The sequence below is a fragment of the Molossus molossus genome, unplaced genomic scaffold, assembly GCF_014108415.1.
Source record: "Molossus molossus isolate mMolMol1 unplaced genomic scaffold, mMolMol1.p scaffold_m16_p_3, whole genome shotgun sequence".
Classification (NCBI taxonomy): Eukaryota; Metazoa; Chordata; class Mammalia; order Chiroptera; family Molossidae; genus Molossus; species Molossus molossus.
Window position 1 is genome coordinate 100,355,972 of NW_023425366.1, and position 18,835 is coordinate 100,374,806.

The 18,835-nt window shown below is 36.6% G+C and overlaps 1 protein-coding gene across 15 annotated transcripts in view; it reads left to right on the top strand.

Moving 5' to 3' along the window:
* GTF2I (general transcription factor IIi) overlaps window positions 1-18,576 on the top strand; it is a 115,797-nt gene extending 97,221 nt beyond the window's left edge. For all 15 annotated transcript variants that reach the window (XM_036280776.1, XM_036280777.1, XM_036280780.1 and 12 more), the window contains 16 exons: window positions 2,017-2,088; window positions 3,138-3,321; window positions 3,942-4,000; window positions 4,347-4,421; window positions 7,760-7,861; window positions 8,452-8,517; window positions 8,812-8,995; window positions 10,211-10,269; window positions 10,927-11,007; window positions 11,458-11,541; window positions 11,904-12,087; window positions 13,189-13,217; window positions 15,049-15,090; window positions 15,881-15,922; window positions 16,406-16,481; window positions 17,434-18,576. In XM_036280776.1, the coding sequence (XP_036136669.1) occupies window positions 2,017-2,088; window positions 3,138-3,321; window positions 3,942-4,000; window positions 4,347-4,421; window positions 7,760-7,861; window positions 8,452-8,517; window positions 8,812-8,995; window positions 10,211-10,269; window positions 10,927-11,007; window positions 11,458-11,541; window positions 11,904-12,087; window positions 13,189-13,217; window positions 15,049-15,090; window positions 15,881-15,922; window positions 16,406-16,464 (1,322 nt within the window). In that variant the 3' untranslated portion in view covers window positions 16,465-16,481; window positions 17,434-18,576. The remainder of the gene's footprint in view (window positions 1-2,016; window positions 2,089-3,137; window positions 3,322-3,941; window positions 4,001-4,346; window positions 4,422-7,759; window positions 7,862-8,451; window positions 8,518-8,811; window positions 8,996-10,210; window positions 10,270-10,926; window positions 11,008-11,457; window positions 11,542-11,903; window positions 12,088-13,188; window positions 13,218-15,048; window positions 15,091-15,880; window positions 15,923-16,405; window positions 16,482-17,433) is intronic.
* The last annotated feature ends 259 nt before the right edge of the window (window positions 18,577-18,835 follow it).

Genomic DNA, 18,835 nt, shown 5'->3' on the forward strand with positions numbered 1-18,835 from the left:
TTTCTCAAGACAGACCTCAATTCAAGGTTGTGATCAATGTGGTCACAGCTGCGAACTGAGAATGTTAAAAATGTATCATTGAAAGGATATACAGGCACCACAGATGTTACTCCAAGGATTGAATAATATCATTTTTCAGCAGTACTTGATCTGCTGTCTTCTAGCATAGATAATTTAAGGCCTGTTATCAAAAGAATCTTGATTCTCTGAATCATTTACAGTATTTGGCCTCCTGTCAGTCATAGATTTTAGAAAGAAATCAGTCTTCATTTCAACAAAATTTTAACGTGGTCTGCCAGTGAACCAGCCATTAGTCGTTTGCTAACTCAAGTCATAGACTACACACAGAAGAATTTTGTTAGTCACTATTGCCATTAGCAATGTTTTTTTAGTTCTTGGCATACCTGGGATTAGGTAACAGTTGTAGGCTTAAATACACTGTGGGTGCACTTTGCCCTCAGTTTGATAAAAGATATATGTCAACTGTGAGACCGTTGTTGAGCTAGTCAGATAATTGAGCTTTGAATGGGAAAAATGATAAGGTGCTACTTTACTATTGTGAGGAGTCATCAGAGATCTTTTGTATTAGAGTAGCAAACACCACAGAAGGAAGTGTGGGATGAGGCAGAAGGGGTGACCGAGCAACAAGTTAACAGAAGCTCTTTATCTTGGAGAAGGAGAGGCTAGATGTCTTTATAATAATGATTCAGATTTGGTTTATACCAGAGTTACTCTGGCTGAAATGGTTGAACTACTGTGTTAAATCCTTGAGATGCTAGGTTTTCTTTTAAAGTAAAGCTTTTTGCCCACCCGGTGTGGCTCAGTGGTTGAGCATTGAGCCATGCACCAAGAGGTCACTGGTTCGATTCCCGGTCAGGGCACATGCCCAGGTTGTGGACCGGATCCCTAGTGGGAAGCATGCAAGAAGTGGCCAATCGATGTTCTCTCTCATCGATGCTTTATCTCCCCCCCTCTCTCTCCCTAAAAAATCAATAAAGATAAAAAATTTAATAAATAAATAAAGTAAAACTTTTCAAGTTCTTTTACAGTAAAAGAAACGTTAAGACTTTCTGAAGCCATCAACTTTTGATAATATTTTCAGAACTCCAACATCTTCCTCCCACTGCCTTTGTCAGCAAACATTGACTTTCACACAAAATGTGATTCTTGCACTCTGCCCTTTTTCCTTTCTTGGACTCTCGTTTACCACCTTTCCTCATCCAGTGCCTCTAACCATCCTTCATTGCCCCCCAAATCCGTCCTTTTCATCCTCAACCTTGTCCAACAAGCCCTGGTTATCTGTCACAGTGACATCCTATGTATCTTTTATAATGACTTTTTTTCTTAATGTTACATTTAAAAGGAATGGTTGTCTTATAAATGCCCATGTTTCTAAGGAAATAAACCAGATTGTAGATGAGAGAAGTGTTGAATGACAACTTCTAATTTCTTTAACATTTATTTCTATCATTTATTTCCATTTCTTTACCATTTATTTCTTGCTGTGGTTAGTAAGGTTTTGTTTTATGTGGATTTGTAGACACACATGTGTTCAATGAAACAAGGAATGCCTATATGGGAAGCAATGACAAGTGAAGCTGTTGGTTGAGCCTGGTGCAGGAGGCCTGGAGTCTTGTACAGCTGTCCTTCCCAGTCCTCACAGGGTTCCCTGGTGTGACTCCAAGGAGGAGTGTCTGAAAACCACTCATTTAGAGCAGTCCTAGAAACAAGTTTTTTATTTGCATTGTGGACTTAAATTTGAGTTTTGTCCCCCTCAGTTCTTTTGATAGTTGACAAATGCAGGAAATCATTGTTTTTCTTAAGACCCAGAGTTTTTGTTTTTAAACAAAACTGAATGAAGAGCATCACTGAATTGTACACCAAATACGAATACAGTGTTATATGTCAAACACAGCTCAATTTTTTAAAAAGAGCATCACTGGAAAGAATGGCATTAATCTAATTTTGTGTCAGAACCAAAAAGGGGCATTGTTAATAGATTTATTTTTGCTCTAGTCAAAGAAGATTGGAATGTCAGAATTACCAAGCTACGGAAGCAAGTAGAGGAGATTTTTAATTTGAAATTTGGTAAGTGAAACTCAGTGATTATGTCTTAATTTAAAAACAAATGAAAGGCAGTGTTCTGAATGAATTATAGCAGTTCAGGGCCTAAAGAAGGAGGGTCCCAGAATTACTAAAATTCAGTAATTTTAGTTTATTTCTGCTTCTAAACTCGCTACTGAAACTGAACAAGTTACTGTAATTCTCTTGGATTCAGTTTTCTCATGTGTCAAAATGGGAGAGCAAGGGAGGAGTTGGGCTAAGTCTCAGTTCCACTGTCTGTACTTCTACTCTGGCTAACACCGAATGGCCAATAGGTTTCACCATTTGTTTCAACTTAGATTTGTTGACAGCGGTTTCCTGGAGCGCTGTCTTGAGAAGGATTCTGAGGAGGCTCAGCAAGTGTTTCAGTTGATTGGGTGTGTCTGTCATGGAGAAGGAAGTAAGGAGTGGGAGTGATAGAGTATTCCCTGGGCCGTCCCATCTGTCGTTCTGATACCTGGTATTGGCATTTGTGTCCTAGATCAGGAATCTTAATTACTCTACCTCAGATCTCTAACTTGAGTTCTGCTTATATACATCATATGCACCTTGTTATTTAAACAGCAAACTTGCATCTAGGCGATAACACAAAGGCAGGGTACAAGCCGTTTCAGTGTGGAATGACTAGTTCATTCTGCCCAGAGCACAGAGATAATTTTGACTATTAATATAACTGTCCTTTTGATTTGAAGTGCTAAAGTGTTCACCTGAAAAGTACTTATTTTTTAGGCTTCTTCTTCAGGTTTGTACAATATACTAAGTAAAGTGCCTTCATGTTAAATGGATAGTAGTAGATTGTAGGGAACTTTTGCATAACATATTTGAGAACGCCTGGATGTTAACTGGATTAATTGTGATCATTTTGCGGTATTTACAAATACTGTACTGTTATATTGTGCACCTGAAACTAATACAATGTTATATGTCAAATTATACCTCAATAAAAAGAATGCTGTCAGACAAAAATAAGAGATTGTAAAATTTTACCTTCTATAAGTTATGTGTTTTTTTTTGTTTTTTTTTTACAATTTCAGCTCAAGCTCTTGGACTCACAGAGGCAGTAAAAGTACCATACCCTGTGTTTGAGTCAAATCCTGAGTTCCTTTACGTAGAAGGCTTGCCAGAGGGAATTCCCTTTCGAAGCCCTACCTGGTTTGGAATTCCACGACTTGAAAGGATTGTTCGTGGCAGTAATAAAATCAAGTTTGTTGTTAAAAAGTAAGTTCTGTTTGCCAATGTAGTCATTTCTGGAATTACGACAGAGTTACATTTCTGTTTAAATTATTTTCTAACTATATGTGACAGCTAAGGCTTTGATATCCATGATGGAAAACTTGTAGCATTGAGCTACAGCCCTGGCATTGTCCATTGCCTCTGCAAATCCTTTACCTTGCACTTGATTTTTCTTCATTAGTACAGGGAGAATTGTAACACCTCCTCATAGTGGTGTGAGTTGGTTAGAAGACACTGTGTCTCTCAGTATGCCTAAATACTTGAATGGAGGATGAAAATGCTGATATTTATCTTCTCTCTTATTCCTGGTTAAATTTATGGGCAACTGAGTTTCAATGATTAAGTTCCTTATTTACACGTCTCCAGAATTTCAGTAGCTGAATAAACTAGTGTTTTCATTTCCATGAAAGTAGTTATTTACTCTTCCTGAAATCAAGTAGCAGGTAGTTGTAGGAAGGAAAAGTGATTTTTTTTTTGGTCCAGACATTATTGCTGTATTTAGAATGATCTTGTGATCATCTTTATAAAAAACATTGATCATGATCATTTTTACCAGCTGTGAAGACCAGCTAGTTATTATAATGTTTCTTGATTTTTTTCTCTAGACCCGAACTAGTTATTTCCTACTTACCTCCTGGAATGGCTAGTAAAATAAACACTAAAGGTAAGAGATTGTATATAATCTTTATTATACTTCAGTGCATTTAAAACGTTATTTTTCAACGTTACCTAAATCATACTGAATCATTGGCCAGTATTTTTAAGGTATTTTAAATTAATGGACCTTTTATTTTTTCAAACATTCACTGAGAATTTCATGTTTGCAATCCTCCTTCATTCATGTTTCCACAGCTTTGTTGAGACTCATGTGGAGGATTACACTACCAGTTTAATTCTTCAGGTTTCTTTGAAAAGAGCCAAACTGTATGAATTTTAATACTCTGCTCTTATAAAGCATCTCCTTCAGTTTTTTTACAATATGCAAAAGTAATCGTGTGCTTACTTGACAGCCTTGCAGTCCCCGAAAAGACCACGAAGCCCTGGGAGTAATTCAAAAGTTCCTGAAATTGAGGTCACTGTGGAAGGTGAGGCCACTGTGTGGCGTACTTCTGTTGATTTTCCAGTTCACTAGTCATGCTTGTTGATTCTTCAGATTACTATGTATATTTTTATGCAAATGAGTTTTTACAAAACGGGATTTAGATGTAAATAGGCTACCTGATTAAAGCTAAATTTCTGAATGTTTCTAATCAAAATTTTCAAAACAGTTAACATGATGTTCATTGAGCATATTGTAAACTGCTTGGAAGAAAATTCCTGAAATTCTTTTCTGTCCTATTAAGACAGTGAGGGTACAGACAGGAATGTGTGGGATTTTTTCTTTTTTCCTTTCTGTCCTATTCTTTTCAGGAGAGAAAGTTTAGGGATGATTTAAAGCAATACCTTGGATTAAACTAGTTCTTTCTATATCCTCAGGCTTACTCCCTTTCCTCCGCTTCCACTGGGTCTGTGGGATTCTTATCTTCTCAGGATCACAGTATTAAAGTACTTCGTACAATATTAAAGAAAATCCTCAATCTATACTCTTAGGTGTGGGTATTTCCTTCCGTCTTGTCATTAATGCAGAAGAAAAAGATAACTTTATTAGGGTAATTCTTTGTTGTCACATAACCTCAAGCTTGATATTGAGTTTTCATGTTGATGTTAAGTGGAGCCTTAGTCCATCCCTGTTTGGTTATCTTGTATACTAACAGAGAACGTGCTTTTTCACCTGAAAGGCATCAGGAATCCTTGTGCAGTTTATGGGTATGGGTTACAAACCTACTTATTACACAAGACATTGTGTTTCTAAATTGAAACACATACCATCTTAGTGTTAAATCCTCACTTTACACATTTACATCTTCCTCTGTATTTTTGGTGTCTGCTTCAAAAGAAAGGGGTTAATAGATGTATTTTGCCTTACTCGTGCCAGTAATAGAGGTTCTTGTGCCACAGTGGCTTTCTATTGTTATAAATGCACTCATTTAATTTATGTAGGTTAAAATACCATAAGCTAGTTATCTATACGTTAAAATAATTTAAGTAGTGAATGGTTGTGTCTTTGTCCATGAACTTTTTGTCTGTGTAGTGATGAGGAGGTGTTTTGTTTTAATTTTATGCATCATGCTTATAAGTGGAATATTTTAATTACTTTAAAAATAAAATTAATTAGGTGTAATTTATTCATTATAAAATGCACCCGTTTTCATTGTATAATTTGAATTATGAAAAATGTTTATGTCATTTAGTCTAGATGTCATATAGAACATCTCCGTCACCCTAAAATGTTTTCCCCATGTTCCTTAGCTGTCAGTCCCATGCAGTTCAGGCCACAGGCAACCATTTTGTCACCACAGAATACTTCTGTCTGTTCTAGGATTTCATATCAATAGAATATTGCTGTATCTTTTCTTTTTTATACTTGGTGTCTTTTGCTCAGCATAATGTTTTTAAATTTATACTTGTTGACTGTTGCAGTACTTCCTTTTTCTTATCAAGGATTATGCCATTGTGTGCATTCTCCACATTTTGTTTATACATTTTTCAGTGGACATTTGGGTTTATTTTTAGTCTTTGTCTAATAAAGATGCTGTGAACATTTGTGTACCAAATGTGACATGCTTTCCTTCTCTTGAGTAGGTATTTAGGAGTGGAATTGCTCGGATTTTATTTTTCTAAGAAACTGCCTAACAGTTTATTTACCAAGGTGGTTTTATTATTTTATACTCCTGCTAGGAATGTAAGGGAATTCTAGTTGCTACTCATCCTTACAATACTTCGTGTTATTATTCTCTTTAATTAAGTTATTCTAGTGAGTGTACAGTGTTACTTCACAGAAGTATGAACCAAAGGCCAGTTTATTGAGTTAGAATATGAACTAGATATTCCACTCAACTCAGTTCTGTCAGCTGATCATAAACTTCTTCCTGTCTTGCCCTGTTGTTACTAAGAAGTTGCTTCGAGAGCTTTGAGTTTAATCAGAGATGTTAGTTAGATTACCTTATTAGTCTGGTACAGAATTATGGTTAATAGGATGTACTGATTTCCTCTATATTATATCTGCCAAGTAAACCAAATTACTGGAGCCACGTGGTCCAGAAACACTTTGCTTTCATCACTATACTGTCTAAGGAAGCTGTGGCTTTTATTCAGGAGTTTTGAGATACTTTAAGATTAGAATGTTGAATCTTGACATCTTATAGGGAATGACAGATAAATTTCATCTTCATTCCCCATTCCCACCTGACACTTCTGATACTCTTACGGATTCTAAGCCCATGTCTAGGCTAAGAAAGGAAGATAGGAGTGGCAGTATGTGTGCGGTGTATTTGCTATTCATCACTTAGATCTAAAAAGTGGTTCATGAAAGTCTTATTAAATGTGTCAGGGAGATAGTGTAGTGGTGAAGGCTGAGGAGCCAGACTCTGAAGGTCGGTATCCCAGCTCCACTGTTTACCAGTCATGTAATTGACCACATAACCCCCATAGTCAGTTTCTCCATAAGTGGAGATGTCTTTGAAAACTAAATTAGTTTCTACATATGATATGTTTGGTACAGTGACTGGTATGTACTTTTAACTGTTAGTAGTATTGCTGCAGAAATTATTCATTAAGCAAAAGTCTCCATGTGAGGAGAGACATAAGAAGTAGATAACTCAATAGAATGGTAATTCAGATGAAATCCAGGAGTCTGAACAAACATTTCTGCAAATCGGGAAATTCAGTGTTTCAGGATGTATGTATCTTTAGAATGTTGGTTATTTTCCCAAAGAAATCTGAAGACACTTAATTTCTTTTATATTGCCATTATTTTGGCTCTTTTGTTTTTTGTTTTTAATTGTTGGCTTCAGATTAAGATAAGCTTATTTTTGAAACACTAGATGACCCTACATAAATAAGAGTTAGGGCCTGGGGTTTATTTATAAGGATAACTGAAGCATTCATTTTTATTTAATCTATAAACTGATTGTTTCTAAGTTGTAAATTCAAAGAAAGGATATGTCAGGGTCAGCTAGAGAATCCAAAGGAAAACTTCATAGTTGAGATAATTATATGTAAAGTTGTGCTTTTGTTCAGGGGTTGAAAGAAAAACATATAAGCAAACATAGATGACCAAAGATTATGTGGCTCCAAGAGGGCATGATTCTGAAGCAGTAAGTGAATTGAACGTACCTCGAATGAGCCAGAAAGCTAATTCTGTTTTGGAGGAGAATGTAATTGTGGAGATGGAAGTAAGAAAGATGGGTGGAAGTCTGTGGAACCAGCAGCAGTGCCCATTTTCAGTGACCCTGAATTTGGCTTCCAGTGCAGGCTAGGTATGCTTCAGTAAGCAAGATTACCCATGTGTGTTGATTGTGTTGTTTTTTTAATTCTTCTTTAGGCCCTAATAACAACAGCCCTCAGACCTCAGCTGTTCGAACCCCTACTCAGACTAATGGTTCTAATGTTCCCTTTAAGCCTCGAGGGAGAGAGTTTTCTTTTGGTAAATATCTATTTTATTTTTCTTGATTTTGTCATTTAAAGTAAAAGGAATTCATAAAAGTAATTTATTTTAGTAGGAGAATTTTTTTTTTAATTGTAAGCAGTATATATGAGCACTTAAAAACAGACTATAGTCAGACTGAGTTAAAATCTGATGCCGGTGCTATATAATTCTGTGACTTTGGGCAAGCTGCTTAACTTTTCTGTGCCTCAGTTTCCTTATTTGTAAATGGGGATAACATCGCTTCCTGCTTCGTAGGGTATTAATGAGGATTATAAATACATTTACAGGGTAGAAATATACCTGGCACATAGTAGGTACTATGATTGTCTTTTGGGTGGTTTGGGGGCTTTGTTTTTTATTTGCTTTAGCATATGTCATTTATTTGTAGCCACCATAGTAGTAATATAATAAAACAGTTAAATAATGTGTCAGGATTTAGAGTAGTTGTCAAGCCATGACTGGGTTAAAAAATCTTACTTTTTTTCTCATTTTGTACTTAAAGATGTACAATAAAATAAATTCCTGACCATGGAAGTATATTCGTAAATATTATTAACAGATTAACTAGCTTTGTTTTTTACGTGCAGAGGCCTGGAATGCCAAAATCACAGACCTAAAACAAAAAGTTGAAAATCTTTTCAATGAAAAATGTGGTAAGTTTATTTTGAAACATTATTATTAAACTATAAGGCAGCTTTTTAAAAATAGAAGAATTTAAAGTATGCTATTATTGGAAGTGTATAGTTTTGCAGGCATGAGTTTCATAATTTCTCCCACTTACCTGAGCATTGATAACTTTTTTAAAATTTTAAAAATTAAAATTAATATGAGTTTTAAATGTAATTTTAGTTGCTGCAAAATGTATTATAAAATGCATTTTTTTCAAAAAGGTTTATTTTATTTTTTTAAGTTATAAATGTGAGAAATGTGTGTGTGTGTGTTTGTAGGTGAAGCTCTCGGCCTTAAACAAGCTGTGAAAGTGCCATTTGCATTATTTGAGTCTTTCCCAGAAGACTTTTATGTGGAAGGCTTACCTGAGGGTGTGCCATTCCGACGACCATCTACTTTTGGCATTCCAAGGCTGGAGAAGATACTCAGAAACAAAGCCAAAATTAAGTTCATTATTAAAAAGTAAGGAAATTAGATGAAATGAGATTGGCCATGAGTAGATACTGTACCATTTGACTGGGAGGGTGGGTTCACGGATTCATTCACCTTGGTGATAGGACTATATTAGCCCTAGTGTCAGAAAAGCTCTTTAAGCTATACTTTTGTATATGTTTAAAATTTTTCATGATTGGCGAAAAGAGGAAGAGAGGGCTCTAGCTTGTCAGAGGGATAGCAACTTGATTTTGTTCAGTCTACTGCATTCGTACTTTTAATGGTTGATGCTGCTGGAATTTAAGCAGTGGTTCAGTTTTATAATACCCTTTTATTTCTCCAACGTACACAATATATTAAATTTCTCTCCTATTTGCTTGGCGATCTATGAATTAAGCCAACACAATTGAAATAGATGAGAATAGTTAGAATTAGAAAATACATAACGATGCTCAATAATTATTTGAAAGTAATTGAAATGAATTTTAGGTTTTGCTTATTAATGCTTACTTTTGAGTCACCCAGAAATGCTGTCAAATAATCAGAGCTGACATTGCCAAGCATGATGGCCACCTTTTGTACTTTCATCCAAGCCTGTAGAGGTATGCCTCTGCTTCTGCTTCCTCAGGAGAAAGACTCTTGCTCAAGTGTTTTAAGAAGAAAGACTCTTGCTCAATTTTTCACAGCTTGTCTTATGTTCCCATGGTACCTGCACACGGGGTGCTTCCTATTTCCATTCTCAAGTCTAATACTGAGTCTTTCGAGGATATCTTGAAATCCTAGGAAGAAGAAGCTATTTAAATTAGATAGTGCTGGGTGGGTATTATAATCACAATTATAATTAGTCTTTTTAAAAAAAATTTTTTCTTTATTGATTTTAGAAAGAGAAGAAGGGAGAGGGAGAGAGAGATAGAAACATGGATAAGAGAGAACATAGATTGGCTGCCTCCTGCATGCCCCCCACTGGGGATTTAGCCCACAACCTGGGCATGTACCCTGACCGGGAATCAAGCCAGCAACCTCTTAGTGCATGGGTTGATCCTCAACCACTGAGCCACACCAGCCAGGCATAATTAGTTTTTTTGTATCTATTCCTTTAGATAACCTTGCTTTTTCTGTTCTTCCATTAATAAGAACATGGTGTATATTCACAGAGAATTACTGGTTGTAAAATCTTTTATTAATTTTTAATGTTTTACTCTTGGATAATTAGCATACATGTTTTTTCTCTTTTGTTGTTTTTAGGCCTGAAATGTTTGAGACAGCAATTAAGGAGAGTACCTCCTCCTCTAAGAGCCCTCCAAGTAAGTTCTTGCTATAGAAAACATGCTATTAGAAATGTATTTTGTAGCAGTGGTTAAAAAAATTGTTGAAAGACCAGCTATTGAGCTAAAACCTCATACTGAGCTCATTTAAAATTAGGGTTGTAGGCCAGCCAGTGTGGCTCAGTGAACTGAGCGTCATCCCTTGGACTAAAGGATCCTGGTTTGATTCCCGGTCAGGGCAAGGCCGGGATTGTGGGCTCCATCCTCAGTAGGGCTGTGCGGGAGGCAGCTGATCAATGTTTCTGTCTCACATCGATGTTTCTGTCTCTCTCAAAAAAATCAATAAAAATGTTTTTAAAAATTTGGGGTTGTAGAAAATATAATAAAAGATAAAAGAAGAAAAAGAAAACAATCCACAAGATTATGGTTGTGGCTAATTTATGATTTTTAGTTCTTTAATAATTGAGAATCTCTGTGTTTGCTGTATACTAAGCATCATAAGAAAGAGAAAAAAGTAAAAAGCCTTTCAGAAAGCTTAATATTGTGAAGTGACAAAACATTCCGTGAAAAGGAACAAACCTTGAACAAAAGTTGGGTTAAAACACTATTTTGTATAGTCTGAATTATAAACACATTCATTATTAAAGAAGATTTAATTATTTTGTATCTGTTGTAATTTTAAGTTTTTACTTTAAGGAAAAATAAATTCATCGCCCAATGTTAATACTACTGCATCTGGTGTTGAAGATCTAAATATTATTCAGGTGACAATCCCAGGTATGATTTCTCTGCCTTTGTCATAGTTTGTGGAGTGGTTTCCTCTTCAATTTTTTCACTTAAGATATGCATTCCTGGGGATGTTGAGTATATGGCATATTGTTGCAATCTCCTTCCCACCCCCTGCAGAACTTAACCAGATACACCACCTTGTCAGTTTATTGCTAATGGTCTCTAGGCAGTTAATTGGACTTGGCATGACCTGAAACCTGGTGACCACCCAGATACCTAGTGTCATGTTATAAAAAATCTTTACAAAACAGCAAGTAAAATTCTTTATAACAAGAATAAAGTTGGAGCATTTTCAATTTGGTTTTATTGTTAAATCCTTTCAATCTTGATTAGTTTAAAATACTTAAATATTCCAAAAACAACGTGAGTTACACAGAGAACTTAAAAATTTAGTTGGAATTAAAATTATTTATTATGTTTTTTCTTAACTTTTTTTAGATGATGATAATGAAAGACTTTCAAAAGTTGAAAAAGCTAGACAGCTAAGAGAGCAAGTTAATGATCTCTTCAGTCGTAAATTTGGTGAGTTTTCCATTTGCATAGTACAGCTTGAAAATAAGCAAGGAAATTGTTTCAGTAAGAAACATAATAAGTGGATTATACTCAGATAGTTGTAATCTTATATAAAAGGAAATAAAGTTATAAAATAAGTATTTTGGTTTTGCTAAAGTTTTTTAGTAAGAAAACATTACACGTAGTATATTATTTATTGATAGTGGTCAATATTAAAGTGAATAAAGTTTATGTGTAAGGTTGTTTGAGTGTACAAAGACCTTAGCTAACAGTGGAAACAATCTTAAAAATAAATGTTGGTCATGTGCTTTTTAAACATTCCCTAAGGTGATAGGTTGATCTATGCTTTTATGTTGTTTGTCTTACTATAGGTGAAGCTATTGGTATGGGTTTCCCTGTGAAAGTTCCCTACAGGAAAATCACCATTAACCCTGGCTGTGTGGTGGTTGATGGCATGCCTCCTGGAGTGTCCTTCAAAGCCCCCAGTTACCTGGAAATTAGCTCCATGAGAAGAATTCTAGATTCAGCTGAGTTCATTAAATTCACAGTCATTAGGTAAGTGAAAGTTTCCTGCTTGCTCATAAGAGTGAATCTTCAAATCATGAGGCTAAGTCATCTAAAATGTAGTCATTTGTAGTAATAAGATCAAGTTTATCATTGTATAATGAACAAATAAGATTTCAGTTATTGTACTATTAGATTCTCTAGCTCTTTAATTCTCTGGTGTTTTAAGGCAAGGGGTCAGCAAACCATGGCCCGTGGACCAGATCCTGCCTGCCTCCTGTTTTTATAAAGTCTCATTCAACATCTGTTTGTTTACATATTGTCTACAGCTGCTTTTATGTTATAGTGGTAAAATTGAGTCATTGGAACAGAGACGGTATGGTCTGACCTTTACAGAAAAGTTTTGCCAGCTTCTGTCTTTGGCATTTTAGGGATTCAGTTCCAAGTCTGCCAAGTCACTTCTGTTTTCTTGTCTATACAAAGAGATTATAATTGTTCACTTTGAGAGCATCAGCTCCTGATCCACAAAGTAGGAATGATGGTTGTGAAAATTAACATTATTGACATGCGCTTACCACAAGAAGTGTACAACAAATGTCTTTTCCATACACCTACTTAAAGTCCCAAGTTTTCACTTTTAAACTTAACCATCACTAAATCTAGTCAGTTCATTGTCAGGTTCCCACAGTCTTTAGTGTAAATGGTTTAGGACTAGCACTCAGAAAATAGCTAAATGCATTACCCTCCCCAGGCTTTTTCTCATCTTCTCCCAATACTCTTTCCCTATGATTCCCATATTTTTGTTCCACATAAACAGTGTTTATTTTCCATGCCATTCCCCGGGGTATGGGAAAACACCTTACATTAGACCATTTCACCAGAATTACTCTATTCCCTTTTCTTTGTTTCTATTTTTTGTTTTTTCCATCATCTTTAGTGTAAAAGTTTTTCATGTTCCATAGTAGCTATTCATCTATATATATTTATCAGTCGATTGATTGAAAAGTACATAAGATTTAAAAGTAGCAGATAACATTTCTCATTCTAGCATATAAGTGACATGGTTTAAAAATTTGTTGTATAAATTTGAATATACCTGTAAATTCTTGTAGCGTAAAATTAAACTGTTATATAATTTGTTTATTTCTTTAGACCATTTCCAGGACTTGTGATTAATAACCGTGAGTATTTCATAGAGTCTCTGTTTTTTTCTTTTTTTGAATATGAGAGGGTGTGCCTGTGTGTCTAAATACTTAGCTCACAAGAATGTAAAAATGTACTATACCTGTAGCAGTAACCAACCATGCAAAGTCATTGTTACTTTAGCCTTCAGTGTTAAAGCACTAGGATGTAACACTGAGCAAGTTGCTTAACTTTTTAAAATCTCAGCTTACTCATTTATGAAATTATAATAATATTAGTACTCATTTGGGGAGTTTTAGAACATTTTTTTTTTTTAAAATATGTTTATATTGATTTTCTTTAGAGAAAGAGGAAGGGAGAGAGAGAGAGAGAAACATCTTTTGGCTGCCTCCTGTACGTCCCCCACTGGGGATCAAGGCTAAAATACGGGCATGTGCCCTGACCAGGAATTAAACCGGGACCTCTCAGTCCATGGGACGACGTTCAGTCCACTGAGCCACACCGGCTGGGCTAGAACATTTTAGTTATTTATTTTGTCCTCACCCGAGGACATTTTTGCATTTATCTTCAGATAGAGCTGGAGGGAGACAGGGAGGAAGAGAGAGAGAAACATCAACATGAGAGAGACACTTCGAGTGGTTGCCACCCACACGACCCCAACCGGGGCTGGGGACAAACTGCAACTGAGGTACGTGCCCTTAGTGGAAACCCAACCCGGGTCTCTCTGGTCCGTGGGCCAGTGCTCTAACCATTTAGAAAACCGGCCAGGGCTGTACTACAACATTTTAAATAAAGACTCATATGTCAAGCATCTAAAACGGATCAGCAAACTCCTGCTCAGGTTTGTAAATAAAGTTTTATTAAAACACTGGCAGGCCAGCTTGTTTATGGCATAGTTGTTTTTAGCAAGACTTAATTATGCTTGCGTATGTTTTGTTCTATTGACTTTATATTAAAAATTTTATGAGAATGATCCTTTTCTAATACTATTTGCATTTCCATCTTTTTTCCAAATTGTATTATTATTCTACTTTCTAAAAATACATCCATTCAACTCTATAGTTTATTCATTGGGAAAATGTAAGCCTTTTCAGTTTCATGTTTAGGCGTTAATCAGTGACCACTGAGTGACAGAACCTTGTGAGTTGTTGATTTGCACTCCTGGTCCAAGAGAGGTATTGTCATTGCATCTATCCCCTGCCAGTCTGGACAGCTTCACACTGCTGACCCTGTCCTCTGGCTTTCACTCTTCAAGATCATGGATTTGGTTACATCTCTTCTGCCTCCAAGTTCTGATTTATCCTGACATTTATTCATTTGCTTGTATCCTTGATCCATGAATTCTTTTTTTATATAAATTCTATTTTTAGTATCCGCTCTTTCGGAACCAAGTATGTTAGTATCTGGTGATGTCAGTATGAAAGAGGTATATCTTGCTTCGTAGATTTTAAATCATTTTTGTGACTTTCAGCTTTAATCACATTAGGAAACTTTGTTATTTAAAGAAATCCCATGATAATTATTTTTCTTTTACATTTTTTTTTAATTAATCCCAATTCCCCTGTTTTCTGTGTAATTTTTAGTTTCAAAAGACATTGTGTTTTATCTTTTCTGCCCTTTTACTTTATGTTAAAATGTTCAGTTTTGTTCTCATCCTTGTGCCAGGTCTATAATAGAATTTTGTGGTAATTATTATGAATTAGTTATTTGATGGGACATACTAGAACTCTTAATGTTTGTTCCCTTCTTATAAGGAAAATAGTGTCGTATGGAAAAATTGGAGCATCAAAATAGACAATGTATGTAAAAATGCTTTTCAAATGTTAACAGCTGTCTTTAAATTATTAAATGACTTTGCTCTGTTTTCAGAGTTGGTGGATCAGAGTGAGTCAGAAGGCCCAGTGATACAAGGTAAATAAGGGAGGGTAAAACAAATACTCCTACTTTTCCAGTAAAATGTATCAGACACAATTGTGTAGCCTCACATGCTTACGTTTGTCTAACTTGAGTCAGTTACACAGCACACACAAGTGTATGCATGCACGTAGGCTTTGCTGCTTGGACTCCTGTGTTTGATAGCCTGTGTACGCTCAGTCTGTAGGTCCTGATTGAGAACTGTGGACCACATGCCATTTGATCCCACTGTCCCAGGTCAAGTCTAAGGTCAGGAACCCTCAGATCAATGGCATAGAATGCAATTTTTCAGTGAGAAGGTCATCTTTTTAACTTTATTTTTCATGCCATTTGTTTATAATGGTAGTTGTAAGCCAAATTGTGTTGGATGGAAATGTATGCATTGTGGTTTTTAAAGTTCCTTATAAACAAGTGTTTAGACCTGCTACTGTGATTCATTGAAAGTAATGAAAGGCTTTTTATTAAAAGGGAACTCACAGAAGAAAGTGGGGGGGGGGGTGGCAAAAAAGGAACTTCTGACTTTCATGTTAGAACTGTCTTAATTTGGGTTGTTATCTAAGGCTTCGGTTATGTAAGCTAACAACACATTTCATAGAAATCGTTTTTGAAAGTCTGGTTGAGTAATTGTGTGTTTAATCCCAAGTCTCTAGCAGTTGTTTCATCCTAGACTTGTGATTTGTGTGCACTGTCTGGAGAGCTTTCTCTCCTTTTTCTCCCTCTGGTGTCCACATAATTGAAAGCAGCTTTTGGACAGTGTTACAGTAAATCTTCATGTGTTTCTTTTCAGAATCAGCTGAGCCAAGCCAGTTGGAGGTTCCTGCAACAGAAGGTAAAAAGGGGTAGTCTGGTTGTCAAAAACTGAAGTTCCTTGAGATTTGTATTAAGACAAAGGATTAATTGTGTTTTTACAGCGTTTAAACTAAAACTGTGGTGGTTTTGTTCTTTTGTTTCTGGGTGAATTGGATTTATAGTTTATGCCCAGAAACGTTGTGTTCAGAGATGACTCATGAGTTCTTTTGCTCCATTTCCCCCAAATGACTCTTAAATGAATTCTGAAACCGTGGAATGACTACTACATAATCTGGATAGTTCGGGTCCTTTACATACATATGTAATTACTTTGAAAACCTAACTAGCAAAATTTAGAACTTATAGCTAGAGAAACATTGCTATCTCTGAAAATGTAATCATTTTTAGTATCTTATTATTCCTGTTAAATCATGTTAGTAAATTGTTTAATGAGTGGATTTACAATTGAGCAGATTTGCATTAATAGAGCAGTTAAACGGTCCCCTTTTGTTTTTCTTGATAGAAATAAAGGAGACTGATGGAAGCTCGCAGATCAAGCAAGAACCAGACCCTACGTGGTAGACCTCTTCCCTCCTAGGGTAACTGCGCTCCGTGTCCATGGTGCTGTGTAGTGTCCGTCTGAACCCACCTGCGTATTCATAAGCTAACGTGTTTTCCTTGCTTCAGCCTTAAATGGTGGCCCCACCTTCAGGGCACGTGAGGTCCAAGTATAAGCCACACAGGATAGTTTTTAGCTAGAAGATTCAAGCAGAGATTTTTCCTTGGATTAATATATGTCTGTCAGTCAAAGGTATAAACATACTTTTGCCTTAAAAGAAAAATGTTTTAATTTAATTTGTTTTTTTTATCCTCACCCGAGGACATTTTTGCATTTATCTTCAGAAAGAATGGGAGGGAGAGAGGAAAGGAGAGAGAGAGAAACATCAATGTGAGAGAGACACATCGACTGGTTGCCACCCACAGGACCCCAACCGAGCCAGGAACGAACTGCAACCAAGGTACATGCCCTTAGCGGGAACTGAACCCAAGACTCTCTGGTCCACTGATGCTCTAACCGCTGAGCAAAACTGGCCAGGGCAGAAAATGTTTGTTTTAATGCATAGGAAATCTTGTTTTCACACCGGAATTCACTGAGTCAGTATCACTACACTTGCCCCCTAATGACAATGACAGTATTCAGTCTGGCTGAGCTTCCCAGTCCATTGTGCATCTTGCATAGTAAATTACAAGCCTGGTCCTATTATTCCAGACTTCTTGTTTAGCCAGATTAGTAACAGGAGGGCAGCCCTAGACAAGAATCAGCAGAACTTGGTTCTCGTGCCTGTGGAGCCTCACCAAGCAGAGTCCTGACCGTCTCGGTGATCCCAGGATCCAGCTCGGCAGTCCTTGTCTGCCCCGGCCGTGCATTTCTGTGCAGAGACTTGCCGTGTTCTGTCCGTTCCTGGATCAAAGTGCTAAATTGTGGTGTTTGTGAATGTTAAATTCTTACAATCAGATTAACCTGTTTTCTTGTCTTCTCTCCTATTTTAGCTTAAAGTATCAGTGGGTGAGAAGAGCTTTTCGGACCTGTTACTGCCCCAAGCTGTGTAATATACTTGTATAACAGAAATACCTTCTATACAAACCTTTTTTTCTACTTTTAGATAGAAATGTCTACTTTTTCAGCAGTTCTGTGAATTGAATTAAAGAGCAGAGTGACTGTAGATTTGGAATGGCTGGTTCACTTTGGAATGTATTATAAGGATTTTACAGCAATGCTGGAAAACGACAGGGAAAACGACAGGGATGAATCTCACCAGATTTTTTTACGGATTCAGCAGAGCCTTCAGCTATGGTGTTTATTTTCCAATCAAGTGAAGATATCAAGATATCTCCTACTGGAACATCTCAGCTTCTGCAGTGAAGAAAACACCTATGATAGTTTAGTTCTTTAGTTTTTCTATTTGAAAAATCACTTAAATGATCCTTTTGTTCACGGCTCTCCTTAATGACTGAGTGAACAGTTAGTATCTGTATATTTGACTAAACCTTTTCCTAAGCTATCTATCATGGTTCATATGCTTTTTTGTCATAATTAAAAAAACAACCATCTGGATTACCTAATAGCCAGTAAGAGGTCAGTATCTCAGCGTGTGGCTTATAGACGGAAAACAGAGCACCTCTTCCACATTTACTTTCCATCCAAATAAAATGCATGGAGTACCAGACATGTGAGGCCAGGTGTGAGTGTTCGGCTGAGTGACACTCACGGCTCACTGTCGCCTAGCCTAGTGTGGGGATTTCTTTGGAACACTGTTCCAGCTTGGATCAATCTCAAGGGGTTTTCATTGCCTTCATTATTTTATAATTCTTGTAACATTGAGGCTCCACTGTGGGGAGTGAGGGGTCATAAGCTACTTTATGCACCCGCTGATATTCTGCGCCATTTGTAGGAGAATCTTACGTGTGTTGAGATTTCACAGACAATAAGAGTTGTAAAATACCAGCTATATGAAAAGCTAGAGTATGTGATGGCATAGAGTGTTCATTAGCTTTATCACAATATTCATAATGGAGAATTATATTACATGGTAGCAGAAATAGGCATTTTTATGTGTTGCTTATATTTTACCTCAAATTAAAATGTAGATATAGGGTAATAAATAAAATCCATCCATGCCTTTCACACACTAATTCATTTCTAAGGTGTTTTCATGATTATGTCGGGGGAGACGGTGGGAGGTTCCGTGGTAGGTGGAGTGCAATGAGGGTTAGGTGGGCACTGCTTGGAGGGCAGGTCCTCTGAAGGACACCATCATTTGTGGTGCTTCTGAGACCACTGTGTCTAGTTTGAGCCAAGGCTGGAGACCCCAACTTTGTAGCATACATGCCAGCGGCAGGCTGCTGAAGGGTGGTGTTGAGGTCGGAACCCCTCCCAGACAAGCACATACAG